The sequence below is a fragment of the Dasypus novemcinctus genome, chromosome 4 (genome assembly GCF_030445035.2).
Source record: "Dasypus novemcinctus isolate mDasNov1 chromosome 4, mDasNov1.1.hap2, whole genome shotgun sequence".
In the NCBI taxonomy this organism is placed as follows: Eukaryota; Metazoa; Chordata; class Mammalia; order Cingulata; family Dasypodidae; genus Dasypus; species Dasypus novemcinctus.
In genome coordinates, this window is record NC_080676.1 from 44785583 (window position 1) to 44813579 (window position 27997).

The following is a 27997-nucleotide window of genomic DNA, read 5'->3' on the forward strand; positions in this document are numbered from 1 at the left end:
GCTAGTCCATTGACAGGCCTTACATAATTGGTTTTGTGCCTCTCTGTCTGCCAACCATATGCCTTCCATGTACTCCTGTTACGCATCTGTAATACACTATTGAAGTGATTGTTTTACCTGTTTTACTACGAAAGACTTCAAAATCCTTGAGAGGAGTCATGACATATGCACACCTATACACCTTGCTCTGAAGGCAGTGCCAAACAGCTATTAGGTGCTTAGTACGAAGCCCAGTGCTGAACACATGAATAAATGTGAAAAAAAAAACAAAAAACAACCAGGGCAGAGATGAGAGTGGCAAAGACTTCACCAAATGCAAACACATTAAGCAGAGCTCTGTGTACCACCAAAGAGGCAATACCTTAGCACCGTGCCTCTCAATCTTGGCTGCACATTAAAGGCATCTAGGAAGTTTGGAAAAACACTTTATCCAGCCCCACACCCAAATCCAACTAAAACCAAATCTCTGGGAGAAAGACCAGCCATCTATAGTTTGTTTTCAAAGCTAGCCTAATGATTCCTATAAACAGCAAGGGCTTAGAACCACTAACAGCAACAAGAAATCCTACACAGATCCCTGGGGCAAGTTTTGGTAACGACACTGAAGGTCCCACCACCTGGCAGTGAAGGCAACCCTTTCACATAGCATACAGGACATAGGCCCTCATCTTCCCTCCATGCTTCACGCAGCAACCCGTCTGATTTATTACACCAACAGATCACTGCATGAGGGGACATGGTTCCAAGTCAAATTAGATGCAAACAATACAGGGATCTATAAGTCTCATCAAGCCAATACATTTCACAGATAAATGATTGCTCCTACTTTATCAGGGAACAAGAGTAAAATCGTTAACTGTAATTCTGGCCAACTGCAATAAAAGTGCACTCTGAGACTTAAATAACCCGAACATCTTAGCTACAGACAAGTGAAGAATGTTTTGCATGTGCCATAGCATGTTAGAGATGTTTTGTGTCTATTTGACCTTTAAAAAATCAATACTCCCACTCCCAAAAAACTAGGGCTTGTGATTTTAACAGTCACAAAATAATTATTTTAAATTAGGTGCAAACAACTGGTACCAATGGGGCCATTATCATTCATTTATTTTTATTTTTTTAATCATTATAAACTTTATTTTTAGAGAAGTTCTAGATTACAGAAAAGTTACATCCAAGGTATAGGGATTCCCATATTACCCACCACCCACTGACATATACATTTCCCCCTATTATTCACATCTTACATCAGTGAGCTATATTTGTTACAAATGATGAACCAAATTGAAGCATAGATGAAAATTGCTGTTATGAAGAGCACAAAAAAAAATCTTTTCTAAGGAAATCAACAAACCAACCCGGGCCCAATGACATGGCTTTAAGGAAAGAGGAACAAGAGCCCTGTAGCCATGTTTTGTGTAAAACATCCCTTGATCCAAAGAGACAGGATGACAGTGAGGTTGCAGCAAGGTGGAGATGGGCATTTGGCTAGGATAAAGGGATATAGGCCATACTGAAATCTGCATTCTGTGGAATAGTTCCAAGAGGCATTAATAGAGGTTAGTTGGAAAAATACTGGGTAAAACAAAGCATTATAGTAGCTAACATGCAGTTTCCTTTTACATGGAAGGAAGGTTCAGCAGTACTTCTCAAACTTCTTTAGTCACTCTACCCTTTTTCCCGCAGAATTTCTCTTGAACACACTTTGGGAAATGAAGCTAACCAGCTAACAAATGTCAATGGGACAAACTTCAGGCAAAGCCAAAGAGACCTCCCACTCAATTCATTGACCCTTGCTTGTCTGAAGACCCCAAGATGGGACACAGAAGGGGTGGAAGAATAAATCCATAGTTGGAGTCATACTACCCAGAAGGGAATATCATTTATTCAGTAACAGACAACATAGTGAACATAAAGATGAAAAAGAGAAAGAACAACATAGAGCCTGGTATAAAAGGACTCTGCCACTTACCGTGGAATACATAACAAGAGCAACAATCAAATTTTAAATGTGCATAGCACTTTATATTTAACAAAATACTTTCGGAATCATCAAAGCATTTCAATCTCACAATCATCTGGTGAAGTATATCAGGTAAGGTATTTTTATTCCGTTTTATAGATGAGAGCAACTGAATGTCCAAGTTATATTGCAAGCTAAAAGCTACAGGACATAAGGGTCCTTGTTACCCTCACACTCCTTACAAGACTCACAATGAAGCCTCTCTAGTTGGCTCTCTTACTACCTTAAGAGTAAATACTGGTGATTATTGATTCTCCAATTTATACAGTATGGATTTAATGAAAAATAACTCTCACCCCACCGAAGTTCCAAAGTGACACAACCAAGTCTTATTTACAAACCTTCTTCTCTTTACAGATACTGATTCTTTAATTTTTTGACACTTAAGACTAACTATAATATCTAAATGACAATTATATCATCAAATGCCATATACTAAGTACTGAGATTTAGGTTTAATACAAATAATGCAATTCTGAACATTTGCAAAAAAAAATAAATCCAAAAGAGAAGCAAAAACACATGCATCTCTGATTTCATTCTGAGAGCTTCCACATACTTTACACACTGAGTTTTCATTAACAACTCTATTCAGTACTATTAATAATAGATAAATAAATCTAAACTCAGAGAATAATTCGGCTACCTTCACACAAGTAGAAAGAAGCAGAACCAGACTGAGAATCCAGCTTAGTCCTGCTCCAAAGCCCTTTTTGTTACATTCCTTTCCATTTTTGAAAATGCTAAGTTACACTCCAAGATGCAGTGCAAATGCCAAGGCCTCAAAGCTTTTTCCAAATCCTCCTCCCGTGGCCCACTGAGGTCCCCACTCTGCCCGTGCAACACTGATGGCTCCAGATTCTACACTCCCCACTGTCTCTGCTTGAAACACAGTTGTTAAGACCTTTGTCATTCTGTTTTAACTTCAGAGCAATAACTTTCAACCAGGGCTGTTTTGTCCTCAGGAGTCATTTATTAATAGTAAAATCTGGAGATATTTTTGGTCTTTAAGACTGGAAGGTGTGCTACTGGCATCTAATAGGGACAGCCCAGAGATGCTGCTAAACATCCTACGATACACAGGACAAGCCATGAGAATTATCCAACCCAGCACACCAAGAGCACTGAGGTTAAGGAAACCTGCCTTAGAGGAATGATGTGGTTTAATAATGTGACTCAGTTTCCTCCCCTATAAAAAGAGAACATCACCAGAATGAGAAGAAACTAAGGCAATGGATATAAAAAGTCAGCACACAGTTAGCTCCCAGAGTCCTAATTAGATAATCCAATTACATACTTATTAAGAGTAGGAACCACTCAGTTGGTTTTATATCCTTCCCCCACACAGCACAGGGCTTTTTCATTGGCACTCAATAAATGCAAAAGAATATATTCTTTATATTGGAAATAGAAAAAAAGAGTATCAATAAATGTTATTGTTATCTAAAAACATAACATTTTCCCAGACTCACTTCTTACTAAACAAATGAATGGTACAATACATGACTCATTGCAAGAGACTATGAAAAGCTAAGTTGCACCCTGGCTGATGTCATAGAATCACCTTCATGTCAAGACTACTACTAAGTTTACTATTAGAATGCTTTACCTTATCTTAACAGAAAACTAGTGAAGAGATCAGATACACAGATTTGAGGAAATCTCATATAATAGCTTCAGATTGTTCTGGATCAGGTCAGTTTTGACCATCAGTTCTCAGATACTGAGTTGAATTATTCCAGAACAACATTAAATTATAATCACAAGCATGTCAAATAGGAACATCAAAAGTCAAATCTTTAAATGAGTAAGTCAAAACTGGTTGGTATCACATCTCAGGTTCAAGATCTTTGTCTTTTACTTTTCTCAGCTCATGCAGGTTTGAGTCAGCACGAAAATCCTAAAGTAAATATTACAAGAAACATTTAAGATTAGCATTCAGTTCAGTGATCTGACAACAGGATAATACATACTCATATTTTCAGAGTTTCTAGACTTGTGGTCCCCTGGGCCTTGAACATCAGAATGAACTCACACACTTATTAAAAGTGAAAACTCCTGGATGCTGCTCAAGACTTACTAATTCAAAATTTCAGAGCTTGGGGTCTGTAAGTTCACATTTTCAACTGTTTCCCAAATGTTTGCTTTGCATACTAAAGTCTGAGAACCTCTGCTAGGAGATCAAACCCTGCAAAACTGTTTTGCCTCATTTTGTAAATTTCCACCTTGGGTCTTATTTCTACAAACTACTGACAATTCACTTAACAGATAATCTATCTCTACCTCCCAACAACAACAACTCAAAAAATAAAAAACAACAATAACAGGTAGAACATTTTGTTTATTACTGTGCTATAAATATGGATTTCAGGAGCACATGAATATTTTATGGAAATTGCTGGAAAAACTGGAAACTAATATAAAAAGAAGTATCAAGGAAAATGGAATTCAATTCTTAGAGCCACAAATATCAAATGGCATTGAGATAGAACGGCTTTATAGAAGAAATACTGGATTTTGTATCAAAAAGCAGGAATTCAAGTGCCAGTCCTGAAACACAACCAAGGATATTCTGGGTAAGGGCCTGATTTCTCTGAGATTCAATGTACTAACCTCTAAGTTAGTTTTCATTTATTAATTATTCTTTACATATATTTTCAAAAGGGTGGCAATGACTCCAAAGAGGCAAAAATTTACTCTTGAGGGTTAAAAACTAAACAAAAACTTAGCTACTACAATGGTTTGTGGAATCCAAATTGTACTAAATCGGCACAGTACATAAGCAGATATACAGTATATTCCTATGGTTATTAACATTTTATTGTGGGGATGGGGGGTAACCAGGAAAAAAATGTCTACAAGGGCTCCTTAGGGAGCAATAATGAAAAAAAAGTTGGGAAACACTAGTATGTACACACACACACACGTGGATGGATGGATGGATGGATGGATGGATGGACGGACGGACGAACAGACAGATATCAGCTACTATGTCCCTAACTTGGAAAACAGTGATAAACTTCGGCAGACTAAGTCCCCATCCCTGTTTTTCCTTTACTTATGTATTTAAATTGCTTATTATATAAACAAAGAAGCAAGATAATTTTGAAGAATGATAATGCTATGAAGATAATAAAATAATGTGATGGAGTCTGTGGAAAGGGTGTTAGAAGAAGCAGCTGACTATTAGGTACAGGAAGAAAAAGCAGTCCTTGAGGAGGTGACATCTGAGCTGAGCTAAAATGGAGGAAAAGGATCCAGTCACAAGAGAGTTGTGGGGGAAGGGTTCTAGGCAGAGGGAACTGAAACTATAAAAGCCTGGAGATGGGAACAAAGTTTTCATGGGTTTGTTACAAAAATTAAATCATAGTCAAATAAAATATACAAAATGTTTATGAAATATGAACTTATTTTCAAGTATAAAATACTACGTTTTAGGAGGTACCAGCAGTTGAACTCAGGACCTCATACATGTAACACAGGTGCTCAACCACTGAACTAAACCCGCTCCTAAAACACTATTTTCAGCAATTTCCTAGAGTAGTTTGAGAACAAAAACCTGGATAATGGTAAATGAAAAGACTCAGATCTATGTCACATAAATCATTAATTATGCAACTGAGCTCTATTGCCTGGAGAACAAGAGTATGTGTTTGGGAGAAAGAGAAAGATTTCTCCTTCAGATATCAGAAGGGTTATGTTCTTGTGGAAGAAGATTTAAATTATTTTTTAATTGCTCTAAAGGCATATATCTGGATATTTATAGGAAGGCAGAGTCTCAGATCAATATGATAGAGAACATATAAAGAAAGTTATCAGAAAATGGACTGACTGGGAGGTAATGAGTTCCACATGACTGGAGGTGATCAATGATAGCCTGGACAGCTAACTGGCTGAGGAATGATTGGATTAGATGACCTCTAAGGTCCCTTGCTACTCTGAAAATGCATATACACATATACACCCACGCTCACTCATTCACTCATTCACAGTGCCTCACTCTCACAAGCACTATAACTACCAAGATGGCCTCATTATTTGCACTTTACAACCTTAAAGAGGATTTTTAAAAAAACAAGAGCAGCACTAAGGAATACAACATATTCCTAATTCTCATTGTCATCCTGGTATGAAGCATGTCTCTATCTCTGTAATGACCAATACATAGTTCAAAAAGCATATTAAAAAATAGGACAGACTAACTTTAATTTGAAATCTGTGGCTAATCTGTGGTAGTGTTTTAAAAGCAAACATTAAACAATCATTTTGGCTTATTAAAATAATTACTCTATTCTAACAAAAACTTGTCAAGACTCCATTAGGTTCCCAATAGGTGGTATGCCAATAAGCAGCCAAGATCTTTTAAAAAAACAGACATGTGGCTTGGATTTTAATTGGAACTATGGCCACAGGAATATGGTTTTCTCATTAAATGTCCTAATCACCATTCTTTTTTAGATTTATTTTTTATTTTTTATTTTTTTTATTTAATTCCCCTCCCCTCCCCCGGTTGTCCGCTTTCTGTGTCTTCTCGCTGCCTCTTGCTTCTTTGTCCGCTTCTGTTGTCGTCAGCGGCACGGGAAGTGTGGGCGGCGCCATTCCTCGGCAGGCTGCTCCCTCCTTCGCGCTCGGCAGCTCTCCCTATGGGTGCACTCCTTGCGCGTGGGGCTCCTCTACGCGGGGGACACCCCTGTGTGGCACGGCACTCCCTGCGCAAATCAGCACTGCGCATGGGCCAGTTCCACACAGGTCAAGGAGGCCCGGGGCCTGAACCTTGGACCTCCCATGTGGTAGACGGACGCCCTAACCACTGGGCCAAAGTCTGTTTCCCCTAATCACCATTCTTTACTATTTACTATTCTGTCCAATAAATAAATGAAAAAACAGATACTACATTAACACTCAAACCACCAGGGACCAAAATGCTAAACAAATCTAACCTTCCAAAAAGAGGTAACCAACCATAGCAGATTGGAGCTAAGACTAGAAACAACTTTGAAAAGCTAGACATTATTATATTATCTTCTTATAAAATATTTATATTTCCACATCCAGGTATATCTCGTTCATATGCAAATAAACTTTAGGAAATGGTTTCTTAATATCTACATATACTTCTGTATTTTATTAAATATGCTTCTTTAAAAACAACTTGTGAACAAAATTGTATTATGACTCTTATTAAGATAGCTAATAAAAAGAAACATGATGAATCCTTCTGTAATAAAAGCTATGTACACACAATAATTCATAAAACAATACCTCACTTTATGAAAACCAGGAATAGCAAAAGCTGAATTTATAAAAAATTAAAGTCCAGGGTCTAATACTTAATGCAAAGAAAGCTTTTCTCATAGAATTTTTATATAGGCACCTCCCACTAGTGCAATAAAATTTCTATTTATGACAACAGTTTTTAGAAACCTATCTGCTTTATCAAATTCAAATACAACCTACCTCTCAAATTAATTTTCTTAGAGTTCACATGTCTTTTTAGTTCAGATTTTGCTATTTTACTAAACCTTAATCCTTCTGTACTCAAGGGGACAGCAGAACTGGATTAGTGGGTTCAGAAAACCAAGGAGTCTCTCTCTCTGTTCACGAGCAGTGCCACCTAACCGCATCTGATTGTCTAAGAACAAAATCTTAACTGGGTAGGGAGCTAAAATTCTTAAATCATCACAAGTCCTCGAGGAGTTTCAACCTAAATTCCCATTTGACTCATGCACAGAAAAGTTGTGATGGGCACACAAAACTAGATAATGAGGCTGGTAAAATAGACAAGGTCCCCTGTCCCTAAGACCAATGCATTCTCCCCAGCCATTCTCTGCATTCTGCCCTCAGTGCTGCCAAAGTTTTTATCAACCACTAAGAAAATACCACTGTTTAGAATAACAATGGTTAACAACATAATTGGTAAATATCTCCCTCTCTAAAAACGTCTGAAGATCCCTTGCCATTTGATTCCTTTCCTCATTTTTAGGTAACAAGAAAACAGAGATAATTCTGCATTTTCTCAACATCCTCATCCTTAATTGAGTTCCTTTTTAACCTTCTTTTGCAAGAGTGTACATTCCACCTCTCAGGATAGAAGACAACGCTGTGAATTGTCTCCCAAATGAGTTTTCTACTGGTGGGAAGCATAGCACAATGGCGCGGCACTAAGAAATGGCGCCATAAAATGATCACCATGATTCAGAATTGCTACTCTGTATTGACAGCAAATCAGAAGTAATTTTCTGTCTAAATCAGAGTTTAATTCATTAGTCTACATTACTTCACAAGTTCAATCCAGTTTCTCAAATGCAGTAACACAGTCTTCCAACCTAATTATCTTCACTGAAAGTATATAAAAGCATTTGCCAAGACACATTTCTTTCTTTCTGTGTCAGACAGGATGATTGTCAAGTGAGCAGCTTGGGTAGACCACATTCTGTCTAATTTCAGGACATTTTAGAAAATAATTGTTTCTTGCAAGGGAAAAATCTCCCCCTGGAGTGAACAACAAAGAGTAGGTCATGGTAAATGAAAGTTTAAATGTGTATCCATTTATAACTGTGCTTTTAAAAATGAATTCTCAAGAACACCATATACATATATTTTGTCATTCTGCATATTGGAACAATAATTTTAATCAACTGTGAGAAGTTTAGGGCTCAGATAAGTAATTTTTTAAAATAGAATGAGATAATTTATAATGGAAAGGTCATCCCATATCACAACCTCTTAGGAAATGGATGGATATTTTCCTAGAAATAATCTTGAGGAAACAGTTGGCTTGATTTGAAGACATTGCATTAGCTAATACACCAAAACCCCAAAAATTTTCATCCAAAAGCAGTTCATTTCCCATCCCCTTTTGACCATGAGAAGGGGAATCAACCCATGTTTTCAAACAATAACTTTCTCATTTAGATTATTTACTAGGGGAAAATATTTTTTTAAAGACATTGTTAGGTGAATTTGAAGGCAGAAATTAGCAAAATGGGAAAATGAAGGAACAGGAATTATTCCTCAGCCAATCTCAACTCTTAAGTTTTAACTTGTAATGATTCCCTAACCTGTAAAGTCCATTGCAATTTTCTTTAGGCCTTTGCTTTGTGAGGTGGCCAGTTTTCTCCTAACATTGTTCACTAAGCTTATTTAACTCATGCCCTAGGCCAATAACAAATCTACTTTTTTAGCTGTGATAGTTTAATAGTTTAAATTTCTAAAGTAGATGGCATCCTTTGCTCCTTTGAAAACCAGCTCTGAAAGTGATTAAAGTGAAGGAAACTAAACATTCAAACACCTTCAAATATGCCATCAAAACATATGTGTCCTGTATAAACACTGTTATATATAATGAAGGGGAATGGCCAAATCACAGAACTCAGTTTAGGCAATTTGACTACAGAAATAATTTTAAAAGATGGATAGTCATTTAACTCATATATATTCTTTGGTTTTAAATCAGTTATGTGGGGAAGCAGGTGTAGTTCAGTAGCTGAGCGCCTGCTTCCCATGTACGAGGTCCCAGGTTCAATCACTCGTACCTCCTAAACAAACAAAAAATTAATCCATTATGAGGCATTTAAAAGCAAGTATAAACAGTAATGCTCTTCAGCATTGATGAACCGAAATGACACAGAAGGCATGTTCAAACTCAGTGAACTTACCTTATAAACTTGCCCGTACGTTCCATTTCCAACAAGTTCCACCAATTCAAAGATCCCTGCAGGGTCCTGAAATAAAATAAATAAGCAATAAAAATTCAAAACAATATTCCAGGAATTGGTTTAATCAAAAGACAAAAAAAAAACAGCAAATAAATAATTGTGGATTTGGGTCTCCCATATGCTAATATTAAATACTACTAAAATTTTTAAATTTAACTTACCTGCAGTTATGAAATTAGTCAAATTCCATTTTATGTGTTTGATTCACACAAAGGGAGATCTGACTTCAATTGAAACAACATAAAACCTTAACACATTTTTCACATCAAAGAGCAAAACACTTGGCAGTACATTTGTATAAAATGAGACTATCACACTAAGGGGGTTCTAATTTTTTTGTGATATTTCTCTTGGACATTTCTGAGCTTCTCCATGTGTTGAACACTGGAAGAGTTAAGAAACAAGTGTTGGACCATTGTGGGGCAACCTTACCTAAGCTGATCAACAGTTTCCAACATAAAATGGAATTACCATAACTACCTCTCTCAGAATGTCTTGCTTTAGACTCATAGCCCCCCTCTGCAATGCTGCCTCTGCAAAATACCCTTTCTCAGGGTGGTCTCCACTTCAATAGGTAACTGCAGAATTTAGTGTACACACTAAATTGGCGAACTATGTATGTTCTTTACCATAAACTGGTACTGCTAACCCTCGGAGTCACCTGAATGTTAGAGTATGCAATAAAATGTCCAATAATTACTATTATTAGTACTGAATTACTATTCCAAAAAGTTGAAAAGAAAACTCAAAGCCTATAAAATTCAACTAAGAAGCAGTAATTGCCATTTACTCCTCCTGATTCCTAAGCAGACAGGAAAAAAATTTTTCACAGGCCTAAATCAAGAATCACAAACTCAAGTGCCCACAGAATCCAGCAAGTGAGTAAAGTGGCCCAGATGGGGCCTGTGACAAACTGAAGAAGTCATGCCCCCTTTGTGGGGGTAGGGGGGAGGGTGACTTAGCTGGAGACAATTATTCCTATGTCAACATATATTGCCAAATATAAAGATTTTTCAAGAAAATCTGAACATTTTGTTTAATGCAAGACCTCCCAATTTTTAAATGTCAGGCACAAAGTAAAAAATGAAAAAATTTAAAAAATAAAAAACCTCTGAAGGAGACATTTTTTTAAAAACTGCACCCTCTAGCCTAAAAAGCACTGACTTTTTCCCATCAACAATTACATGAGTGCACTGTCACACAGTATTACAGGGGCCACAAAGCTGGAGAGAAAAGGTTGAGCTTTGGATTCAGACAGACACGGGTTTGCCTTGAGCAATAGTGTGACCCTGGGAAGGTTTTAATCTAAGTCTATAAAACGGGGATGGCATCTTCGTAGCACAGAGTAGAGTAAGTGAGGACCCAGCACAATGCTTTGCACATAATTAGCATTCTGGCAATACCTAATAAAAATCACTTTTAGCCTGAGCCATTCCATGCTATCAGTAGCATCCAAACTTAGGGGAAAGCAGCCACTCTGTTATTCAGAGTAAAGGAGGCAAATGAGTTTGCAGTGAGAAGCTAGAATTTTTTAAAAGCCACAATCTCTAATAAATAACACCCAAGAAAAACCCTTCACTATAAGCTTTTGAAGAGTCCACACAGGAAACTAAACTAAACAAAACCCAACAGATGAAGTAGGTAAGTCACTGAGAAAGATTGCACTGCCCACTCATACTAAGTCTTATATAAGGGCACACAAATGTCCCAATAAGCCAAGAAGTCTAGAAGTTCCAGCTTTGCCCCACCTGGTCAGGGAGGTATGGACAACGTTCCAGATAGAACCTTGAGGCAGGAAGACTCTGTTAGAAGACGAGAGCACCAAGTTAGACAAGCTCAGGGATACTATCGAGGCCACCTGGGAAGCCTCAGGATAAGAAGAATAATTTTATTTGTTAAACTACTAGGCCATTAGAGCAGCAGGTTTTATTACAAATGGAATTAGAAATGAGGAAAAGGGAGAAGAAAAAAAAGCCCATAATGGTGGCAGCTGCTGTTTGTTTCTAAGCTGTACTTCCCAGTAGTTTGTTTGCTCAGTGGTGTTTCCGCAACAAATTGGGAAAGAGGTTCTACATTTACTTGAAATATCTCAATTGTATTTTCAACATCCATCTTTCATGACTTAAAAAAATACATATGAAAAAAAGAGAGGCAATGCGAGGCAGGGACACCCTGCGGGGCAGGGATACCCAGCAGCTTCAGGGAGCCTAGCCATCGTAAGAGGGGCATGAGGGGAGAAGAGGGGCAGAGCCAGGGTGGGCGGCAGGGAGCAGCTTCACGCCCAGGAGGTGCTCTTTCAGGGACCGTTCTCAGGGCTGGAGTGTAACAGGCAGGTCTCAGGAGGACCTGGGCAGCTGACTTCTTTCCATTCCTTTAAAAGGCTCTTAGAGGGCATATGGTCCAGCCAGCGTAAGCCTTTCCTTAGGCTCTTTCTTCTCCTTGAAAAGTCTGTGGATGGGCATATGGCCCAGCCAATTCAAGCTACAGAGGCTCAATTCCAAGACTTTTGTTCCAGCTGTTGGGAATAAAGGGGCTCTTTCCACTGGACACATCCAAGGAGTTCAAGGCAAAAGAAGCAAAGGTCAGAGGAACTAGAGTCTGAGTGGCAACCAGTCTTGGAAACAATCATCATGTTATGTTGGCTCCCCATCTCCCCAGCCCACCCCTCAGGAACAGACTCTGAGATCTCTAAGATTCCACATAGGTAGTTTATTAGAGTGTGCCCTGGAAATTAACACTTGTAGGGGAGTGAAAGAAAAGGGGCTGAGCAGAGAAAAGAGTTGAAATGAGATGCAGTGGAAACAAAAACCTCATCTGATCCCAGGGAGCTCTGGAGCTGGGGTGACCCTTCAGGTTGCATCACCTTGAAGCATGGGGCCCTTTCCATCCCATCTCCAAGGACTCGTCTTTGCACAAGGAAAGGCAGGCATCCCCATCCCAGCCCCAGGGGCTATGGTCTTGGGTGAAGTGGCACTCTTTAGTGCAGGACAATTCCCAGAGAGGGATTCAGGTGAGAACCATCACTACCCTCCTGGCAAGTGGCTAGTGAGTGCCTCAGCCCTGGAGACACGATCTGCAGAGCACAATGCAGCATCTGCTACAAGCAACTGATAGAAAAAAGGAGCAGTTTGGAATTAGAAGACTATCAGCATCCACCTTCTAGTAATGCGACAGAAGTGGCATGGTTAGGGTCACAGCATTTATGGTGGGGGGAGGGCTCTATGAGACCCTGAGACCCTAGAAAGCAAAAGGGAGAGGTAGAGTTCAGGGATACCTCAATCTGGCCCACATACCTGGAGAGCTGGATATTTGTGAATATTCTCTTAAACAGATACATGCAACTGTTAGCCATGTCCTTGTGGAATAGTGCTATAGCTTAACATAGGAAGCATTCGCATGTTTTTTCCACTCTAGCAGGACCCCTAAATAAATTTTCCCAACAGTCACCAATGCCTCAATTTCATGTTTTCAGTGGTCTCTTCTTCGCCCTGTCCCAACTGTCACCTCTGAGGCATCTGACACTGGTGAACACCAGCACACTTACTGGAAATGTATCTTCCCCTTTGTTTTCTACCATACCCCTCTGTCTCTCTCATAGATTCTACTTCTTCCTTTCCTACCTTAAATGTAGGCTCCCTTTAAGGTTCCATCCTGGTCCCAGCACTCTCATTTTGTTCCTTAAATGCTAATGGTTTTATCTCCAAATGTCCAACACATCCATCTCCTCCAACCCATTCATACAACAGGCCCTCACCATCTCTTGCTGGGACTACCTGCTTTCAATCAATCCTTTCCTCCTATTAATCTATACACCACACTGACCTTTCCAAAATAGACAAATGGAAACTCCAGGCCTTATCATTTTTAGGCCGTGCCTTCATTCAAAGTCTTATGTCTCATCGTTCTGTGTTATCACCACCCCAAGCCATTTGCCCTTTCCGTAACATATCAAGCCTGTTCATAAGTTTGTCTGCCAAGATTATTCCTTCTGTCATTCTTTCCCAGGAAGGTCCACCCTCGAAAGCCCAGTTCAAATACCCCCTCCTCCGTGAACCCTTTCTCAATCAGTTCCACTGCTTCTCCGCTCCCACGGCCTTTGTGCGTAGCTCCATGATAACTGTTCCCACATAGTGCTATCCCTTTTTACATTCATCTCCCTTGAGGAATGACAAGTTCCCTGACAAGAGGAACTATAACACAGTTATCTTAGTATTTTCCAGCACTTAACACAGTATCCAACACTTAACTGACACAACTATTGACTGGATAAGGGATGTCCCAATCCCAATTCTCTAAAACAGGTCCAGAGGAAATCACACACACACACACAAAAGGATCAGAAGGTAAGGACAAGGGTCTAGCATTTTTTGCCACTTCTTTTACAATCTAGACAAGCTGTCCCAGCCACTGTCCCTTCCATTCCCCTCACCCTGCTTCCAAATGCACAAAGCTGTCACGGGCATAAGCCTCAGTAGAATTCCCAGCTCTTAAAAAATGAGAAACCATAAAGCCCACTGGCAAAAGCCATGCCTCTGGTGCACTGAAACACAGGATGGCAGGATGTGGCCATGGGCAGTGCAACAAGAGTATGCTATACCTAATAATCATGTTACAAAGACAGGAAAGCTAACTGACAAGAATCAGCTTAATTCTCCCTCTTGTGTTTGCTTAGCTGCTCATACAGCCAGGATGGATAGCATGGAAGAAGGTTACATATGCCAAGAAGAAATGAGCAAATCATTGACATTTACCAAAGTCAAGAATCCTGTTAGTTACACATGCCTTTATTCAGATCTTAACCTTTGCTGAGAGTCTGAGAAGAGAATTTAATTCTAAGGTAGAGTAGTTTATATTATTTCATAATAAAATACAACTACATATCAAAAGGCAAGCTGTTCTCTGAAAGAAAATATAACTTTTCAGTAAATACTGACAAAGGCAAATTTGGCTAGTCGGTATAGTAAAAATCACAATAACAGCTAACATTCCATTAAGGCTTATGTGTCAGGTACTATTGTAAGTACTTTATATGACTAGCTTATTTAATTATCACAACTTTATCAAGCGGAAGCTATTATTATCTTGTTTTTACACATGAGGAAACTGAGGCACAGAGAGATAAAGGATAGTCAAAGTCACACTATTAGTGTACCCTGTGGGTGTGTACCTGGCTGGTCGACTCCAAACCATGAGTTCTTAACCACTGCACTACCAACTTCATGGAATCAGAATTTCCAGCCCTTAATTTATCTCTTGCTAGCTCACTAACGTCAAGCAAATTTCAAAACTGTTCTGAGGCTCAGCTTCTCAGTCTTTAAAGTGGGGACAATACTACCTATTTCATTGTGAGGTATCTAGACTAGCTCAGGGCTTGATATCTAATAGGACTTCAATAAATACTAATTTCCTTCCAGGTTTTTCTTTTTTCTCTTTAAGAAAGAGTTCATTTAATATACAAGAAATATGCCATAGAAAAAAATCAATCTGTGTTTCATATATTTTTCAATAAAGCAAATAAAACTAATAAAGCCAGGAAAAGAAACCCTATTGCTTTTCAGTCAATGATACCATCACACATTTAGCAAACAAGGTTCAGATTTATGGACAAACAGATGTCCCTTTAGATAGTACTGAGACAACTGGGAAGGCACGTTAAGTTTTTTGGGCTCCTGGGAGGCTGGAAGAAATTCTCTGTTCTACCAGTGGATGAAATTTAGACAGCACTGGAAGGCTCAAACCTCCGGCTGCAAGATGGAGAGATTTAAGATCTAGGGTTTAATATTCCCAGTCACTGCGTTATACTTTAATTCTTCCAGGTCCCCTGAATGATACTAATTTATCAGAAGATTAAATAACATCTCTATACTAAACCCCAACACAATTGGAAAAGTCAAACTTAAATATTTAATAACTAGGTTGACTACCTCTTAGCATCATTAAAGGTGATAAATGTTCTTTCCAACCCCTCCCCACTTCTTTGAAAATGAAATTTCAAGATTGGGAGGGACCATAAACAATGGCCTAACCAAACTCTAGACAGCAAACTCCTCTAAAGACACAGTCATTCTGTGACAGGATCTTTTACTTTAGGTCACCAGTCCCCAGTCAGGGTGAAATAGCCCGCAAAAGAAATAATGGCCGATCCGGCTCCCAGAGTCACTGCCTACCCCAGATTCCCTACTGGCATCTGCCAATGATTGTACTTCCTCTAAACTTAAGGGCCTTCAAAAGACGAAAATGTTATTCCTCTTAGAATCATACTGAGCAGCTGTTTTGTTCAGTTTCAGCCCTAACTGACAAGCATATGCTTACAAAAGTAAAACATAGCAAAGAAAGCAGGAACAGTAGAACGCTCCATATTTATCTTGAGTCTTCAGGTTTTTCAATGCCATCACTTTTCCAAAGTCAGTACAGAGCCAGGAGATACTGTGCTGACTCTGCGTCTCCCCCGCCCCAGCTCTGGCCCCTGCTGCTCTCACAGCTAGGCAAGGTATCTCAGAGTTCATTTTTCCCTTACCTTCCCCCTCTCTATTGTGGTGGGAGTCTGAGGAATGGTAGGTCTTGCCTTACCCAGCCGGGATGATTCAATCCCTGAGTTTTTCCCTGCACTCACCATGTCCACCTACTCCATATCTACACTGTCTTAGGTAGATGCAGGGGATACACTAGCCCCTCCCTCACGGCACTTACAGTCGGGAAACAGAATGAGCAAGTAACCACGCACAGAGGCGTTTAATACAATAATAATAAGCAGCAAGCAGGAAAAGTACAAGGTGCTGTGAGAGAATATATCTCAAAACATAGCCCAGATGTGTATATTATGTATATAATAATATATCTTCACTAACATAATGCCCAAGCCATACATCTTAAGTGGAATAGCTAATTCAAATCAAAAGATAAAATAAAAAGATAAAACCCTGATACCTGGATTTTTCTCATCTGGCCATCTCTATAGAAAAAATAAAACTATGCAGAGTTATCAAAAAGTTGGCCCCAAAAAGTTTTGGTCCAAGTCTGGATTCTACTCCTTACTTGCTAACTAAACCTTGGGCAGGTTATTTGCTGTCTGGTAAATGGTTTTCCTATCTGTAAAATGGGGTAATACTACCTGGCTTACCTCCTTCACATAGTTGCATCCTGCGTGTAAACCCACAGCTGCACAGAGCAACCTGACTTCAACACCAATACAGCTGGTTCCCAGCTAGACAGTTAATGGTCACCTTTCACCAATACTAGCTCCTCACCAACCAGCCAGCTCCTGGCAGGGTCAGGACCTGGTCCGAAGCCAAGCCTGAAAGAGTCACCATTCTTGATGCTGGGGGTTTCCAGCTCAGCCTTCCAGCCCTCAGGTCAGGGAGACCGGAACCTCCCCCGACTCCCTGTTTAGTTTGTTGCCAGTCGAGTTCCACCTGCTACTGTGCAGCAGCCGTGAGTGGAACAGCTTCCCACACACCCTGCCCCTGCTCACCTGCTTCACTCGGGACCCTGCAGCCCAAGTCTTGCCTCGCGAAGGCAACCTTTCAAAGTAGGAAGGGCAAGGTAGGTTTTCAATCCTGGCTGCTCAGATCAAGAGTTGGTGAGACCTTAAACTGTAACAATCCTTGTAGCAACCCTGGAGGTAGATATTACTCACCCCAATTTCAGATGAAGAAACTAAGGCTTCAAGGAATTAAGTAACCTGCCCAAGGTTTAAACAGTAAGTGGTAGAGGAAGCAGCCAAGACAAGACCAGGATAAAAATACCTCCCGTGGATGACTGTTCTGAGGATCAGAAAGAACATATTTAAAGCACTTAGCACAAAGTCTGGCAATACTTAATAATTACTAGCTACTGCCATTATTGCTAATGCTGCTGACATTATCAAAAGTTGCCCAAGGTCATAGTATTAGCCAGTGGGAGAACCAGGGTTCAAATCCAGACCCGTTGAACCCAAGTCCACCACTATTCCCTTCTCTGGTAAAGGGCCTGCAGTTTAACAACAGAGCCAGGGAAGGGGTGGCAACCTAAGCCAGCCAGCCAAGGGCTCGGGGACACGCAGTTCACTGTACCCTGATTGCTCAGTGCCCATCAGAGCTGGGCAACCGAGAAAGGGAGACCAAGCAGGCTCTCTGATGGCTATCTGAAGCCACAGTGGGTTTTTTTTCTCCCTCTGTCCTCAGCCAGGATGACTACGGATTACTTTAACCAACTGAAAAACAGTGAGAGGCAGTGTATGAGAGTAAAGACCACAGATCGCAGGCCAAAATGCCTGGTTCAGATCCCAGTTTCACCATGGATTATCAGTGTGACATTGGGCACGTTATTTAATTTCTCTGTGCATCAGTTTCCTCAACAGTAAACTAATGATAATAGTGGCCACTTCACAGGATTATTTAGCAAATAATATAAATAAAACACATAGGGCAATGTCCAGCATATTGTAAGTGCTCAAAAAAGTGTTTGCTGTGAATTCTTCATCTTAGAATGTAGACTCAAAGAAGGAAGGACTTGTACTGCTCTGGTCACCACCACATCCTCAGTATCTAGAAGGATGGCTGGGACAATACAGGCACTCAGTAAATATTTGCAGAATGAATCAAGTCTCCACATCTACCTCAGACAGTCACAAAGCAGTAAGTTCTCTGGTTTTTAGAACAAGAATTTCTGAAAGGATATCAATAAAACCTCTCTCCCCACTTTACAGGCAGGCTTTCTATCCTCTTAAACTCACAAGTTTTTCCAGCAAGAGAGTACAAGGTCATTTCAAGTTAGTGGCAGAGTTAGGTCAAGACACCAAGTACTGTGACTTCTAGTCTTCCCTGTTCAAGGAAACCCTTTGATAGACCAAGAAATCACCGACTTTCAAACAGCAGATCTGGAAGGAAGAGAAGCAGGGGCAGTGGGGAGAATAGGTTGGTGCTGGCATTTAGTTATAAATTCCAGATACTTGGGCTGAGAAATGAATTCAGGTCATACCTAAAGTAGATTTAACAAAATTTATGGCACACTGTCATGTTTTTCACATCAGTGAGACAGTCCCTTTGGTAGGCTTGGTAGAGAAATGAAATTTTTCAAACAATTATATTTTTTCTTTTTGTTCAGACTTTGCAAATGCATAGTCATATTTCACTCAGTTCCAAATTATTGCCTTACAGGGGAACACAAAGAATTCTACATGGCTTACAGTGAGAAAGTGAGCATAGATAATTAAGAACATAAAACTAAAAAAGGAACAACACAAGAAGGAATAATATTAACTTGAATATTTTGCTCCAATTTTGATGCACAGCAATTTTAATCCTTTGTCAGCTGTCTGGAGTCACTGGCCAGTCTTCCTCATGCTTCTTGACCTGGAGCACCCCAGCCAGGCCCACAAACCTGCCCGTGCAGGTGTGGAATGTTAAAGGCCAACTCCATAAAGCAGATTGAGAAAACTCTCCAGGATATAGGCCAGAAAGCAGATAGCTATCTCCACTGTCTGGAACTTTCCTTACTTCTCCCACAGTCTGTTCAAGCTCAAATAAGGCAAGTTGCTCTAAAGGCCAATATGGCTCCCTCCCTCCCATCACCTAGCTGCTGGGGAGATTGTACAGCTGTTTTGGAAAATGTATCATACTGTTTACAGAGATATGCAAACATGGGATCTCTCTTAGACCTGCTGGGGCAGAGAAACTTTGCAGGATTTCCAACAACACAAGGTCAGAATGATGGGAAACAGACCAGCAAAGATTTTGGCACTTTGCCTTTTCAAAGATGCTTAGATGAGGAAAAAGAATAGCAATTGTGGCAGATAGACTTTTTTTTTTTTTTACTGTAAGAACATTTTTTTTCTTCTTTGTTTTCTTTTAAATGTTACATTAAAAAAATGAGGTCCCCATATACCCTCCAACCCCCCTACCCCACTCCTCCCACATCAACAACCTCTTCCATCATCGTGGCACATTCACTGCACCTGGTGAATATATTTTGGAGCACTACTGCACCACATGGACAATGGTCCACATTGTAGAATACACTTTCCCCCATTCCACCCAGTGGGCTATGGCAAGACACACAATGTCCAGCATCTGTCCCTGCAGCACCACCCAGGACAACTCCAAATCCTGAAAATGTGCCCACATCATCTCCTTTCCTCTCCCTATCATTAGCAGCTACCGTGGCCACTTTCTCCACATCAATATTACAATTTCTTCCCTTACTAATCACAATAGTTCCCCAGCAGAACACCAGTAAGTCCACTCTAGTCTATACTCTATCCCTCCATCCTGTGGACCCTGGGATGGTTACTTTTACCAGACCTGTGGTTGGTAGTTGGGTTGGTACATACTCAGGAGACCTGAATCTCTGGACTGTCCATGTGACAGGCAGGCCCTGAGCCTCAGCAGACTTGCAACTCTTACCTTCTGGTTTATTGGACTTATACTGGCCAGCTAACAGGGAGGTGAAGATCAACCACCACACCAGGGAGCCAAGAGTGCCTACAACTGCAAGCAGGAGAATTGCATCCATCATCCATGTGGAATCTAAGCCCCCTCTTGATGTAGAGGGGGACTGGACTTAACCAGATGGACTTTAAAGACAAGAACTGATTACCTAAATAATTAAGGAAGATTAGGAAACCATCCAAGGTTCTATTTTACAAAGAAGCATCTTAACAGGACTATTCCCCAGAAGGTACTAATTTACCACCCCCTTACAACAGACCAACAACAACTATATTTGCTTGAAGGCAATTTCAGCAATTCTTCCCACAGCTATAAGCAACAGACAGAGGCTTAACTGGTAAAAGGGACACAATCCTAATCTAAATATAATAACGGTGTGCACCCCCTTTACTGGCTGTCCAGCTCCCTTCCTTGCACCTTTGCACAGGAAACCCACTGAAGACGTCTGGGGTAGAGCAGGATGGCAAGAGATGTGCACACTGGAGAAGGGAAAGCCAAGACCTTTGACCAGGTGACCAGGGCCTTCCTAAGGAGTAAGAAGGGGCACATTGTCTGGTTAGATTGCTAACTACTCTCTCATTTCCAGAGAGAGGCAAGATGGCCAAAAGTCCAGAAACAGCCAAGAGTCGATCAACAGCTACTGGGGCAAAAGCCTGTCATCTGGCCGAAGGCGGCAAGAACCCACCCCCTTTGTCCCTCAGCATCACCGCTAGGGCACTGATGGCTACTTAAAACCAACTTTTATGTGGCTTGTTTATAACATGGGTTCATTTGCATCTGATCAGGTTTTTTTCTTCAAGGCTTTTGTCCCTATGGCTGGACTGCCGTAAAGGCTACACAAGTTTGTCTGTCTGTCTATCTGCCTGTCTAAAAGACAGATAATTTTGGAACAGGAGCTTTATAACATCTGTTCAAGGATCTAAAATGTTTTGGGGCACATTCAAGAAGCTGAAACTCTCTATGTCCCTCCAGGTTTCCAAGAGTGTTGGATTTCCATTGTTAATAAATTTGGGAACACTGTGTTAAAAACATCAGTGGTTTCTTTACTAAAAGTCCTCTCAGAGTCTTTAACGTTTGGGTGTTTCTTGTGAATCTCCAAAAGAGGGCAAAGAATCCCACGTTTCTCAAACTTGTTTGGATATATAACTTTTTTTTTCTATTCATACAATGGCTTTGTTTAAAATATAAAAGATGAAATTTTATTCAAGTCATTTGGACTCCAGAGCCTGCACTTTTAAAATTACTTTATATTACTTCTCAATAAAATGGAAATATTAGTACTTAATCATAATTGGGAAAGATTGTAAAACCCACCAGGAGCTAAACTAATTTAAACATATATGTTTATTTATTTTTTATTCCCCGCAACCCCCCCACTGCTTGCCTGTTGTCTACTCTCTGTGTCCATTCACTTTGCGTTCTTCTGTGTGTCTGTATTTATTTTAATTTATCCCCCTGCCCCTGCGGTTTGCTTGTTGTCTGCTCTCTGTCCATTCACTGGACGCTCTTCTGTATTTTCACTTGTCTCCCTTTTTGTTGCATCACCTTGCTGAGCTGGGTCTCCACGGCGCTTGTGGGCCGGCGGCTCTCCATGGCATGCAGACAAGCCTGCCTTCACAAGGAGGCCCCGGGACATGAACCCAGGGCCCCCCATATGGTAGATAAGAGCCCAACTGATTGAGCCACAGCTGCCTCCCATACCTGTTTATTTTTATACTACTTTTTAAATTAAATTAACAATGCAAAGTAATATAAAAGGTCTTAGCTCAAAAGATACCTTCCTAAATGAAATTATAGCCTTCAGGGCCACACCTAGCACCCTCTATGACCCTCCTCCCTTTTGTCTTCTTGACATTTACCCTTATGTGACTCACACACATAAACACATTTTAATTTCATTTGTGTGTGTTGCATAGACTTTTAAAATATATTTTTATTACAGAGTTTGTAAACTTATAAAACAACCATGCACATGTTGTCGAACACCCTTCACCAATACAACACACCTTTGTGGAACATTTGTTACAGACTATGAAATAATATCATCAGACTACTACCACCAATCATGGTTCATAGCACACATCTGGCATATCTCTTCCATATCCCTCCATTAATAAATAACACATCTTTAGCATTGATGCAAGAAAATTACAGTATTGCTGTTGACTTTAGTCCATAGGTTACATTAACTGTATTTTTCCCATGCTTCTCCACATTCTCACCACCCTGCAATAGTGACAGACATTCATTCTAGTTCACAGAAGGACACTCCTGCATTTGTATTATCAAACGCAATTCCCATTCACCTCTGGGTTCACTGTGTTAATTCAGTCCCTGTATTATTCTCTAGCTTTCTTTCAGTTGGCATTTATATCCTTAAACTACCCTTTCCAGCCACAATCCCATTTATAAACCAGCTGTGCAAGTTCTACTCACCACAACATGCCACCATTAACTCTATCCATTTCCATACTGTTACAATCAAGTTAACTATATTAACAAACTATATATACAAACAAGTTAACATATATTAAGCATCACTACTCCTTTTCAGCCTTTCTCTTATCTCCTAATAACTATACTCTAGATTTTAACTTCATGCGCTTATTCTTTGCATTTAGTTCATATTAGTGACACCATGCAATATTTGTCCTTTTGTTTCTGGCTTATTTCATTTGGCATGTCTTCAATTTTATCATATGTGTCCCAATTTCATTTCTTCTTACTGCAGCATAATAGTCCATCATATATAAATACACTACATTTTATTTATTCATTCATTGATTGACGGACACTTGGATTGTTTCCATCTTTTAACAACTGTGAATAAAGCTGCTATGAGGAAAGCAGATTTGGCCCAACAGATAGGGTATCCACCGACCACATGGGAGGTTCAAGGTTCAAACCCAGGGCCTCTGACCCATGTGATGAGCTGGTCCACACACAGTGCTGATGCGCACAAGGAGTGCCATGCCACGCAGGGGTGTCCCCCATGTAGGGGAGCCCAACGTGCAAGGAGTGCGCCCCATAAGGAGAGCCGCCCAGTGCAAATAAAGTGCAGCCTGCCCAGGAATGGCGCCGCACACATGGAAAGTTGATGCAGCAAGATGATGCAGCAAAACAAGACACAGATTCCAGGTACTGCTGACAAGAATACAAGTGGACACAGACGAACACACAGTGAATGGACAGAGAGAGCAGACAACTGGGGGGTGAGAGGGCAGGCACAGGGAAGGGGAGAGAAATTTAAAAAAAAAAAAAAGCCGCTATGAACATCAGTTTGTTTGTGTAACAGTTTTCAGTTCTTCTGGATATATGCTGCCTAGTAGAAGAATTGCTGGATGATATGACAATTCTATATTTAGCTTTCTGAGGAATGACCAAACTATTTACCACAGAAGTCGTACCATTTTACAATCCCACCAACAGTGAAGAAGTGTTCCTAATTTCTCCACATCCTCTCCAGGACTTGTTTTCTGTTTAATAATTATCACTCTATGCAGTGTGAGATATCTCATTGTCATTTTGACTTGCATTTTCCCTAATAGCTAGCGATATTGAACATTTTTTCATGTGCTTTTTGGCCATTTGTATTTCCTCTTTGGGGAAATGTCTATTTAAGTCTTTGCCTATTTTTTAACTGGACTGCTTGCTCTTTTATTGTTGAGTTCTATGATCTCTATATAAAATAGAATTCAAACCCTTATTGGATATGTGGCTTCCAAATATTTTCTCCCATTGAGTGAGCTCCCTTTTCACATTCTTGACAAAGTCCTTTGAATCAAAAAGGTGCTAAAGTTTGAGAAGATCCCATTTATCCATGTTTTCTTTCATTGCTTCTGCTTTCAGTGTAAGGCATAAGAATGCATCACTTACCACCAAGTCTTGAAGATGGTGTCCTACATTTTCTTCTAGGAGCTTTACAGTTGTTGCTTTTATAATTACGTCTTTGCTTCATTTTGAGTTAATTTTTGTATAAGGTGTGAGATAGGGTCCTCTTTCTTTCTTTTGGCTAAGGATATGCAGTTCTCCCAGCACCATTAATTAAATGGACTGTTCTTACCCAGCTGGGTAAGTCTGACAGGCTTGTCAAAAATAACTTCATCACAAATGTGAGGGTCTGTTTCTGAACCATGAATTCAGCTCCATTGGTCTATATGTCTATCTCTATGCCAACACCTTGCTGTTTTTAGCACTGTAGCTAGGTAATACAATTTTTTATTGTTTTTATTTTTTAAAGGTTTTTATTTATTTCTCTCCCCTTCCTCCCCACCCCCCACCCCAGCTGTCTGTTCTCTGTGTCTATTTGCTGTGTCGTCTTCTTTGTTTGCTTCTGTTGTTGTCAGCAGCAAGGGAATCTGTGTTTCTTTTTTTTGTTGCGTCATCTTGCTGTGTCAGCTCTCCGTGTGTGGTACCATTCCTGGGCAGGCTGCACTTCCTTTCACGCTGGGCGGCTCTCCTTACGGGGCACACTCCTTGCGTGTGAGGCTCCCCTACACGGGGGACATCCCTGCATGGCATGGCACTCCTTGTGCACATCAGCACTGCGCATGGGCCAGCTCCACACGGGTCAAGGAGGCCCGGGGTTTGAACCGTGGACCTCCCATATGGTAGACGGACGCCCTAACCACTGGGCCAAGTCCACTTCCCAGGTAATACAATTTGAAGTCTGGAAGTGAGAATCCTCCAACTTCAGTTTTCCTTTTTAAGATGTTTCAGGCTATTTAGGGCCACTTACCCTTCCAGATAAATTTGATAATTGTGTTTTCATGTGTTTAAAAAATGTTGGTAGAATTTTTATCAGAATTGCATTGAATCTGTTTATCAATTTAGGTAGAATTCACATCTTAATGATAGTCTTCCAATCCATGTGCATGGAATGCTCTTCCAATTTTTTAGGTCATTTTATTTCTTTTAGCAGTGAGTTTTCTGAATACAAGCACTTTACATCCTTGGCTAAATTTATTCCTAAATATTTGATTATTTTAGTTGCTATTGTAAGTGGAATTTTTTTCCTGACTTCCTCCTCAGATTACACAATACTAGTGTATAGAAACACCACTGATTTTTGCATATTGATCTTGTATCCTGACTTGCTACTGAAATCATTTATTAGCTCTAGCAGCTTTGTTGTAGATCTTTTGCGAATTTCTAAGTATAGGCTCATTATCATCTGCAAATAGTGAAAGTTAACTTCTTCCTTTCCAATTTGGATGCCTTTTGTTTCTTTTTCTTGCCTGATTGCTCTAGTTAGAACCTCTAGCACTATATTGAACAACAGGGGTGACAGTGGGCATCCTTGTCTTGTTCCTGATCTCAAAGAGTAAGCTTTCAGTCTTTGACCACTGAGTACAATGCTAACAGTGGGTTTTTCATATGTGGCCTTTATTGCATTGAGAAAGTTTCCCTCAATTTCTATCTTTTATAAGTATTTTTATCAAGAAAGGATGCTGTATTTCATCAAATGCCTTTTCTGTGTCAATCAGCAGGATCATGTGAAATTTCTTCTTTGATTTACTAATGTGGTATTTTATGCCAAATGATTTTTCTTGTGTTGAACCAGCCATGCATGCCTGGAATATAACCCACTTGATCATGATGAATAATTCTTGTAAAGTGTTGTTAGATTCCACTGGCAAATATTTTGTTGAGGATTTCTGCATCTGTATGCATTAGGGAAATGGGTCTGTAATTTTCTTTTTTTTGTAACTTTTTTTTTTTTAAAGATTTATTTTCATTTTATTTAATTCCCCTCCCCTGGGTGTCTGTTTTCTGTGTCTTTTTGCTGCGTCTTGTTTCTTTGTCCGCTTCTGTTGTCGTCAGCGGCATGGGAAGTGTGGGCAGCACCATTCCTCGGCAGGCTGCACCTTCTTTCGCGCTGGGCGGGTCTCCTTACGGGGTGCACTCCTTGCGTTTGCGTGGGGCTCCCCTACGCGGGGGACACCCGTGGGTGGCGCGGCACTCCTTGCGCGCATCAGCACTGCGCATGGGCCAGCTCCACACGGGTCAAGGAGGCCCGGGGTTTGAACCGCGGACCTCCCATGTGGTAGACGGATGCCCTAACCACTGGGCCAAAGTCCGTTTCCCGTTTTTTTTGTAACATCTTTATCTGGCTTTGGTATTAGGGTGATATAGGCTTCATAGAATAAGTCCAGTAGCATTCCTTCTTGTTCAATTTTTGGAAGAGTTTGAGTAAAAATGGTATAAAGTCTTTGAAACCTTGGTAGACCTCACTTGTGAAACCATCTAGTCTTGGGCTTTTCATTTTGTGGAGTTGTTTGATGACTGTTTCAATCTCTTGTGATTAGTTTGTTGAGGTCTTCTCTTCTTCTAAGGTCAGTTTAGGTTTTTCATACATTTCTAGGAATTTGCCCATATCATCTACACTAACTAGTTTGTTGGTGTATAGTTGTTCATAGTACCCTCTTATGAGCTTTTTTGTGTGTGGGGGGGTCAGCAGCAATGTCCCCATTCTCATTTTTTATTTTATTTATTTGCATCTTCTCTATTTTCTTTGTCAATCTAGCTAAGAGTTTGTCAATTTTGTTAATCTTCTCAAAGAACCAACTTTTTGTTCCATTAATTCTATTATTTTTTTGTTCTCAATTTCATTTACTTCTGCTCTGATCTATGTTATTTCATTCCTTCTACTTGCTATGGGAATAGTTTGCTCTTCTTTATCTAGGTCTCCAGCTATGTAGTTAGGTCTTGGATTTTAGGTCTTTCTTCTTTTTTCATGTAAGCATTGAGGGCTATAAATTTCCCTCTCAGCACTGCATCTCACAGATTTTGATATGTAATGTTCTTATTTTCATTCTTCTCAAGATATTTACTGATTTCTCTCACAATTTCTTCTGACCCACTGATTATTTAAGCATGTGTTGTTTAATATCTATATATTTGTGAATTTTCCCTTATTCACCTTTTTGTTTTCCAACTTTATTCCATTAACATCAGAGAAAGTGCTTTGTATAGTTTTGATCTTGTTGAATTTATTGTTTGTTACTGCATGCATGGAATATCTTTTTTCAGCCTTTCACTTTCAATCTATTGATATCCTTAGGTCTAAGGTGAGTCTCTTGTAGATAGCATAATAGATAGCTCATATTTTCTTATTCACTCTACAAGTTTGTGTCTTTTGATTGGGGAGTTTAATCCATTAACATTCAATTTATTATGTAAAGGCAGTTTTTATTTTGCCCATTTTGACCTTTGGGTTTATCTCTCATATTTTATTTTCACCACTCTCTTTACACTTTTATTTTTACTGATATAATCTTCATTTCTAGACTCTCTTCCAAGCCTCTCTCTCCTGTCTTTTCTTTTCAGACTATCGCACTCCCTTAAGTATTTTCTGAAAAGTCAGTCTCTTAGTTACACTCTCTTAGTTTCTGTTTATCTGTGAATATTCTAAACTTGCCCTCATCTTTGAGAGACAATCTTGCCAGATATAAAATTCTTGGCAGGGAGTTTTTCTCTGGTAGTATCTTAAATATATTATATGACTGCCTTTTTGCCTCCATGGTTTCTGACAAGAAATCAGCACTTAATCTTATTGGGGATCGCTTGTATGTGGTACATCACTTTTCTCTTGCTGCTCTCAGAATTCTGTCTTTGGAATTTGATATTCTGATTAGTATGTATCTTGGCATTGGTCTATTCAGATTTATTCAGATGGGAATACACTGTGCTTCCTAGATATAGATAGCAATCTCCTTCAATAGGGTTGGGAAATTAAATACCATTATTTCTTCTAATATTCTTTCTTCCCCTTTCCAATTCTCTTCTCCTGCTGGGACACCCATGACATGTATATTTGCACATCTCTT

General features: G+C 39.8%; 1 protein-coding gene across 9 annotated transcripts in view; it reads right to left on the reverse strand.

Moving 5' to 3' along the window:
* The window catches only part of TNIK (TRAF2 and NCK interacting kinase), a 435835-nt gene that overhangs the window by 319934 nt on the left and 87904 nt on the right, over nucleotides 1–27997 (reverse strand). For all 9 annotated transcript variants that reach the window (XM_058295284.2, XM_058295283.2, XM_058295286.2 and 6 more), the window contains exon 2: nucleotides 9682–9747. In XM_058295284.2, the coding sequence (XP_058151267.1) occupies nucleotides 9682–9747 (66 nt within the window). The remainder of the gene's footprint in view (nucleotides 1–9681; nucleotides 9748–27997) is intronic.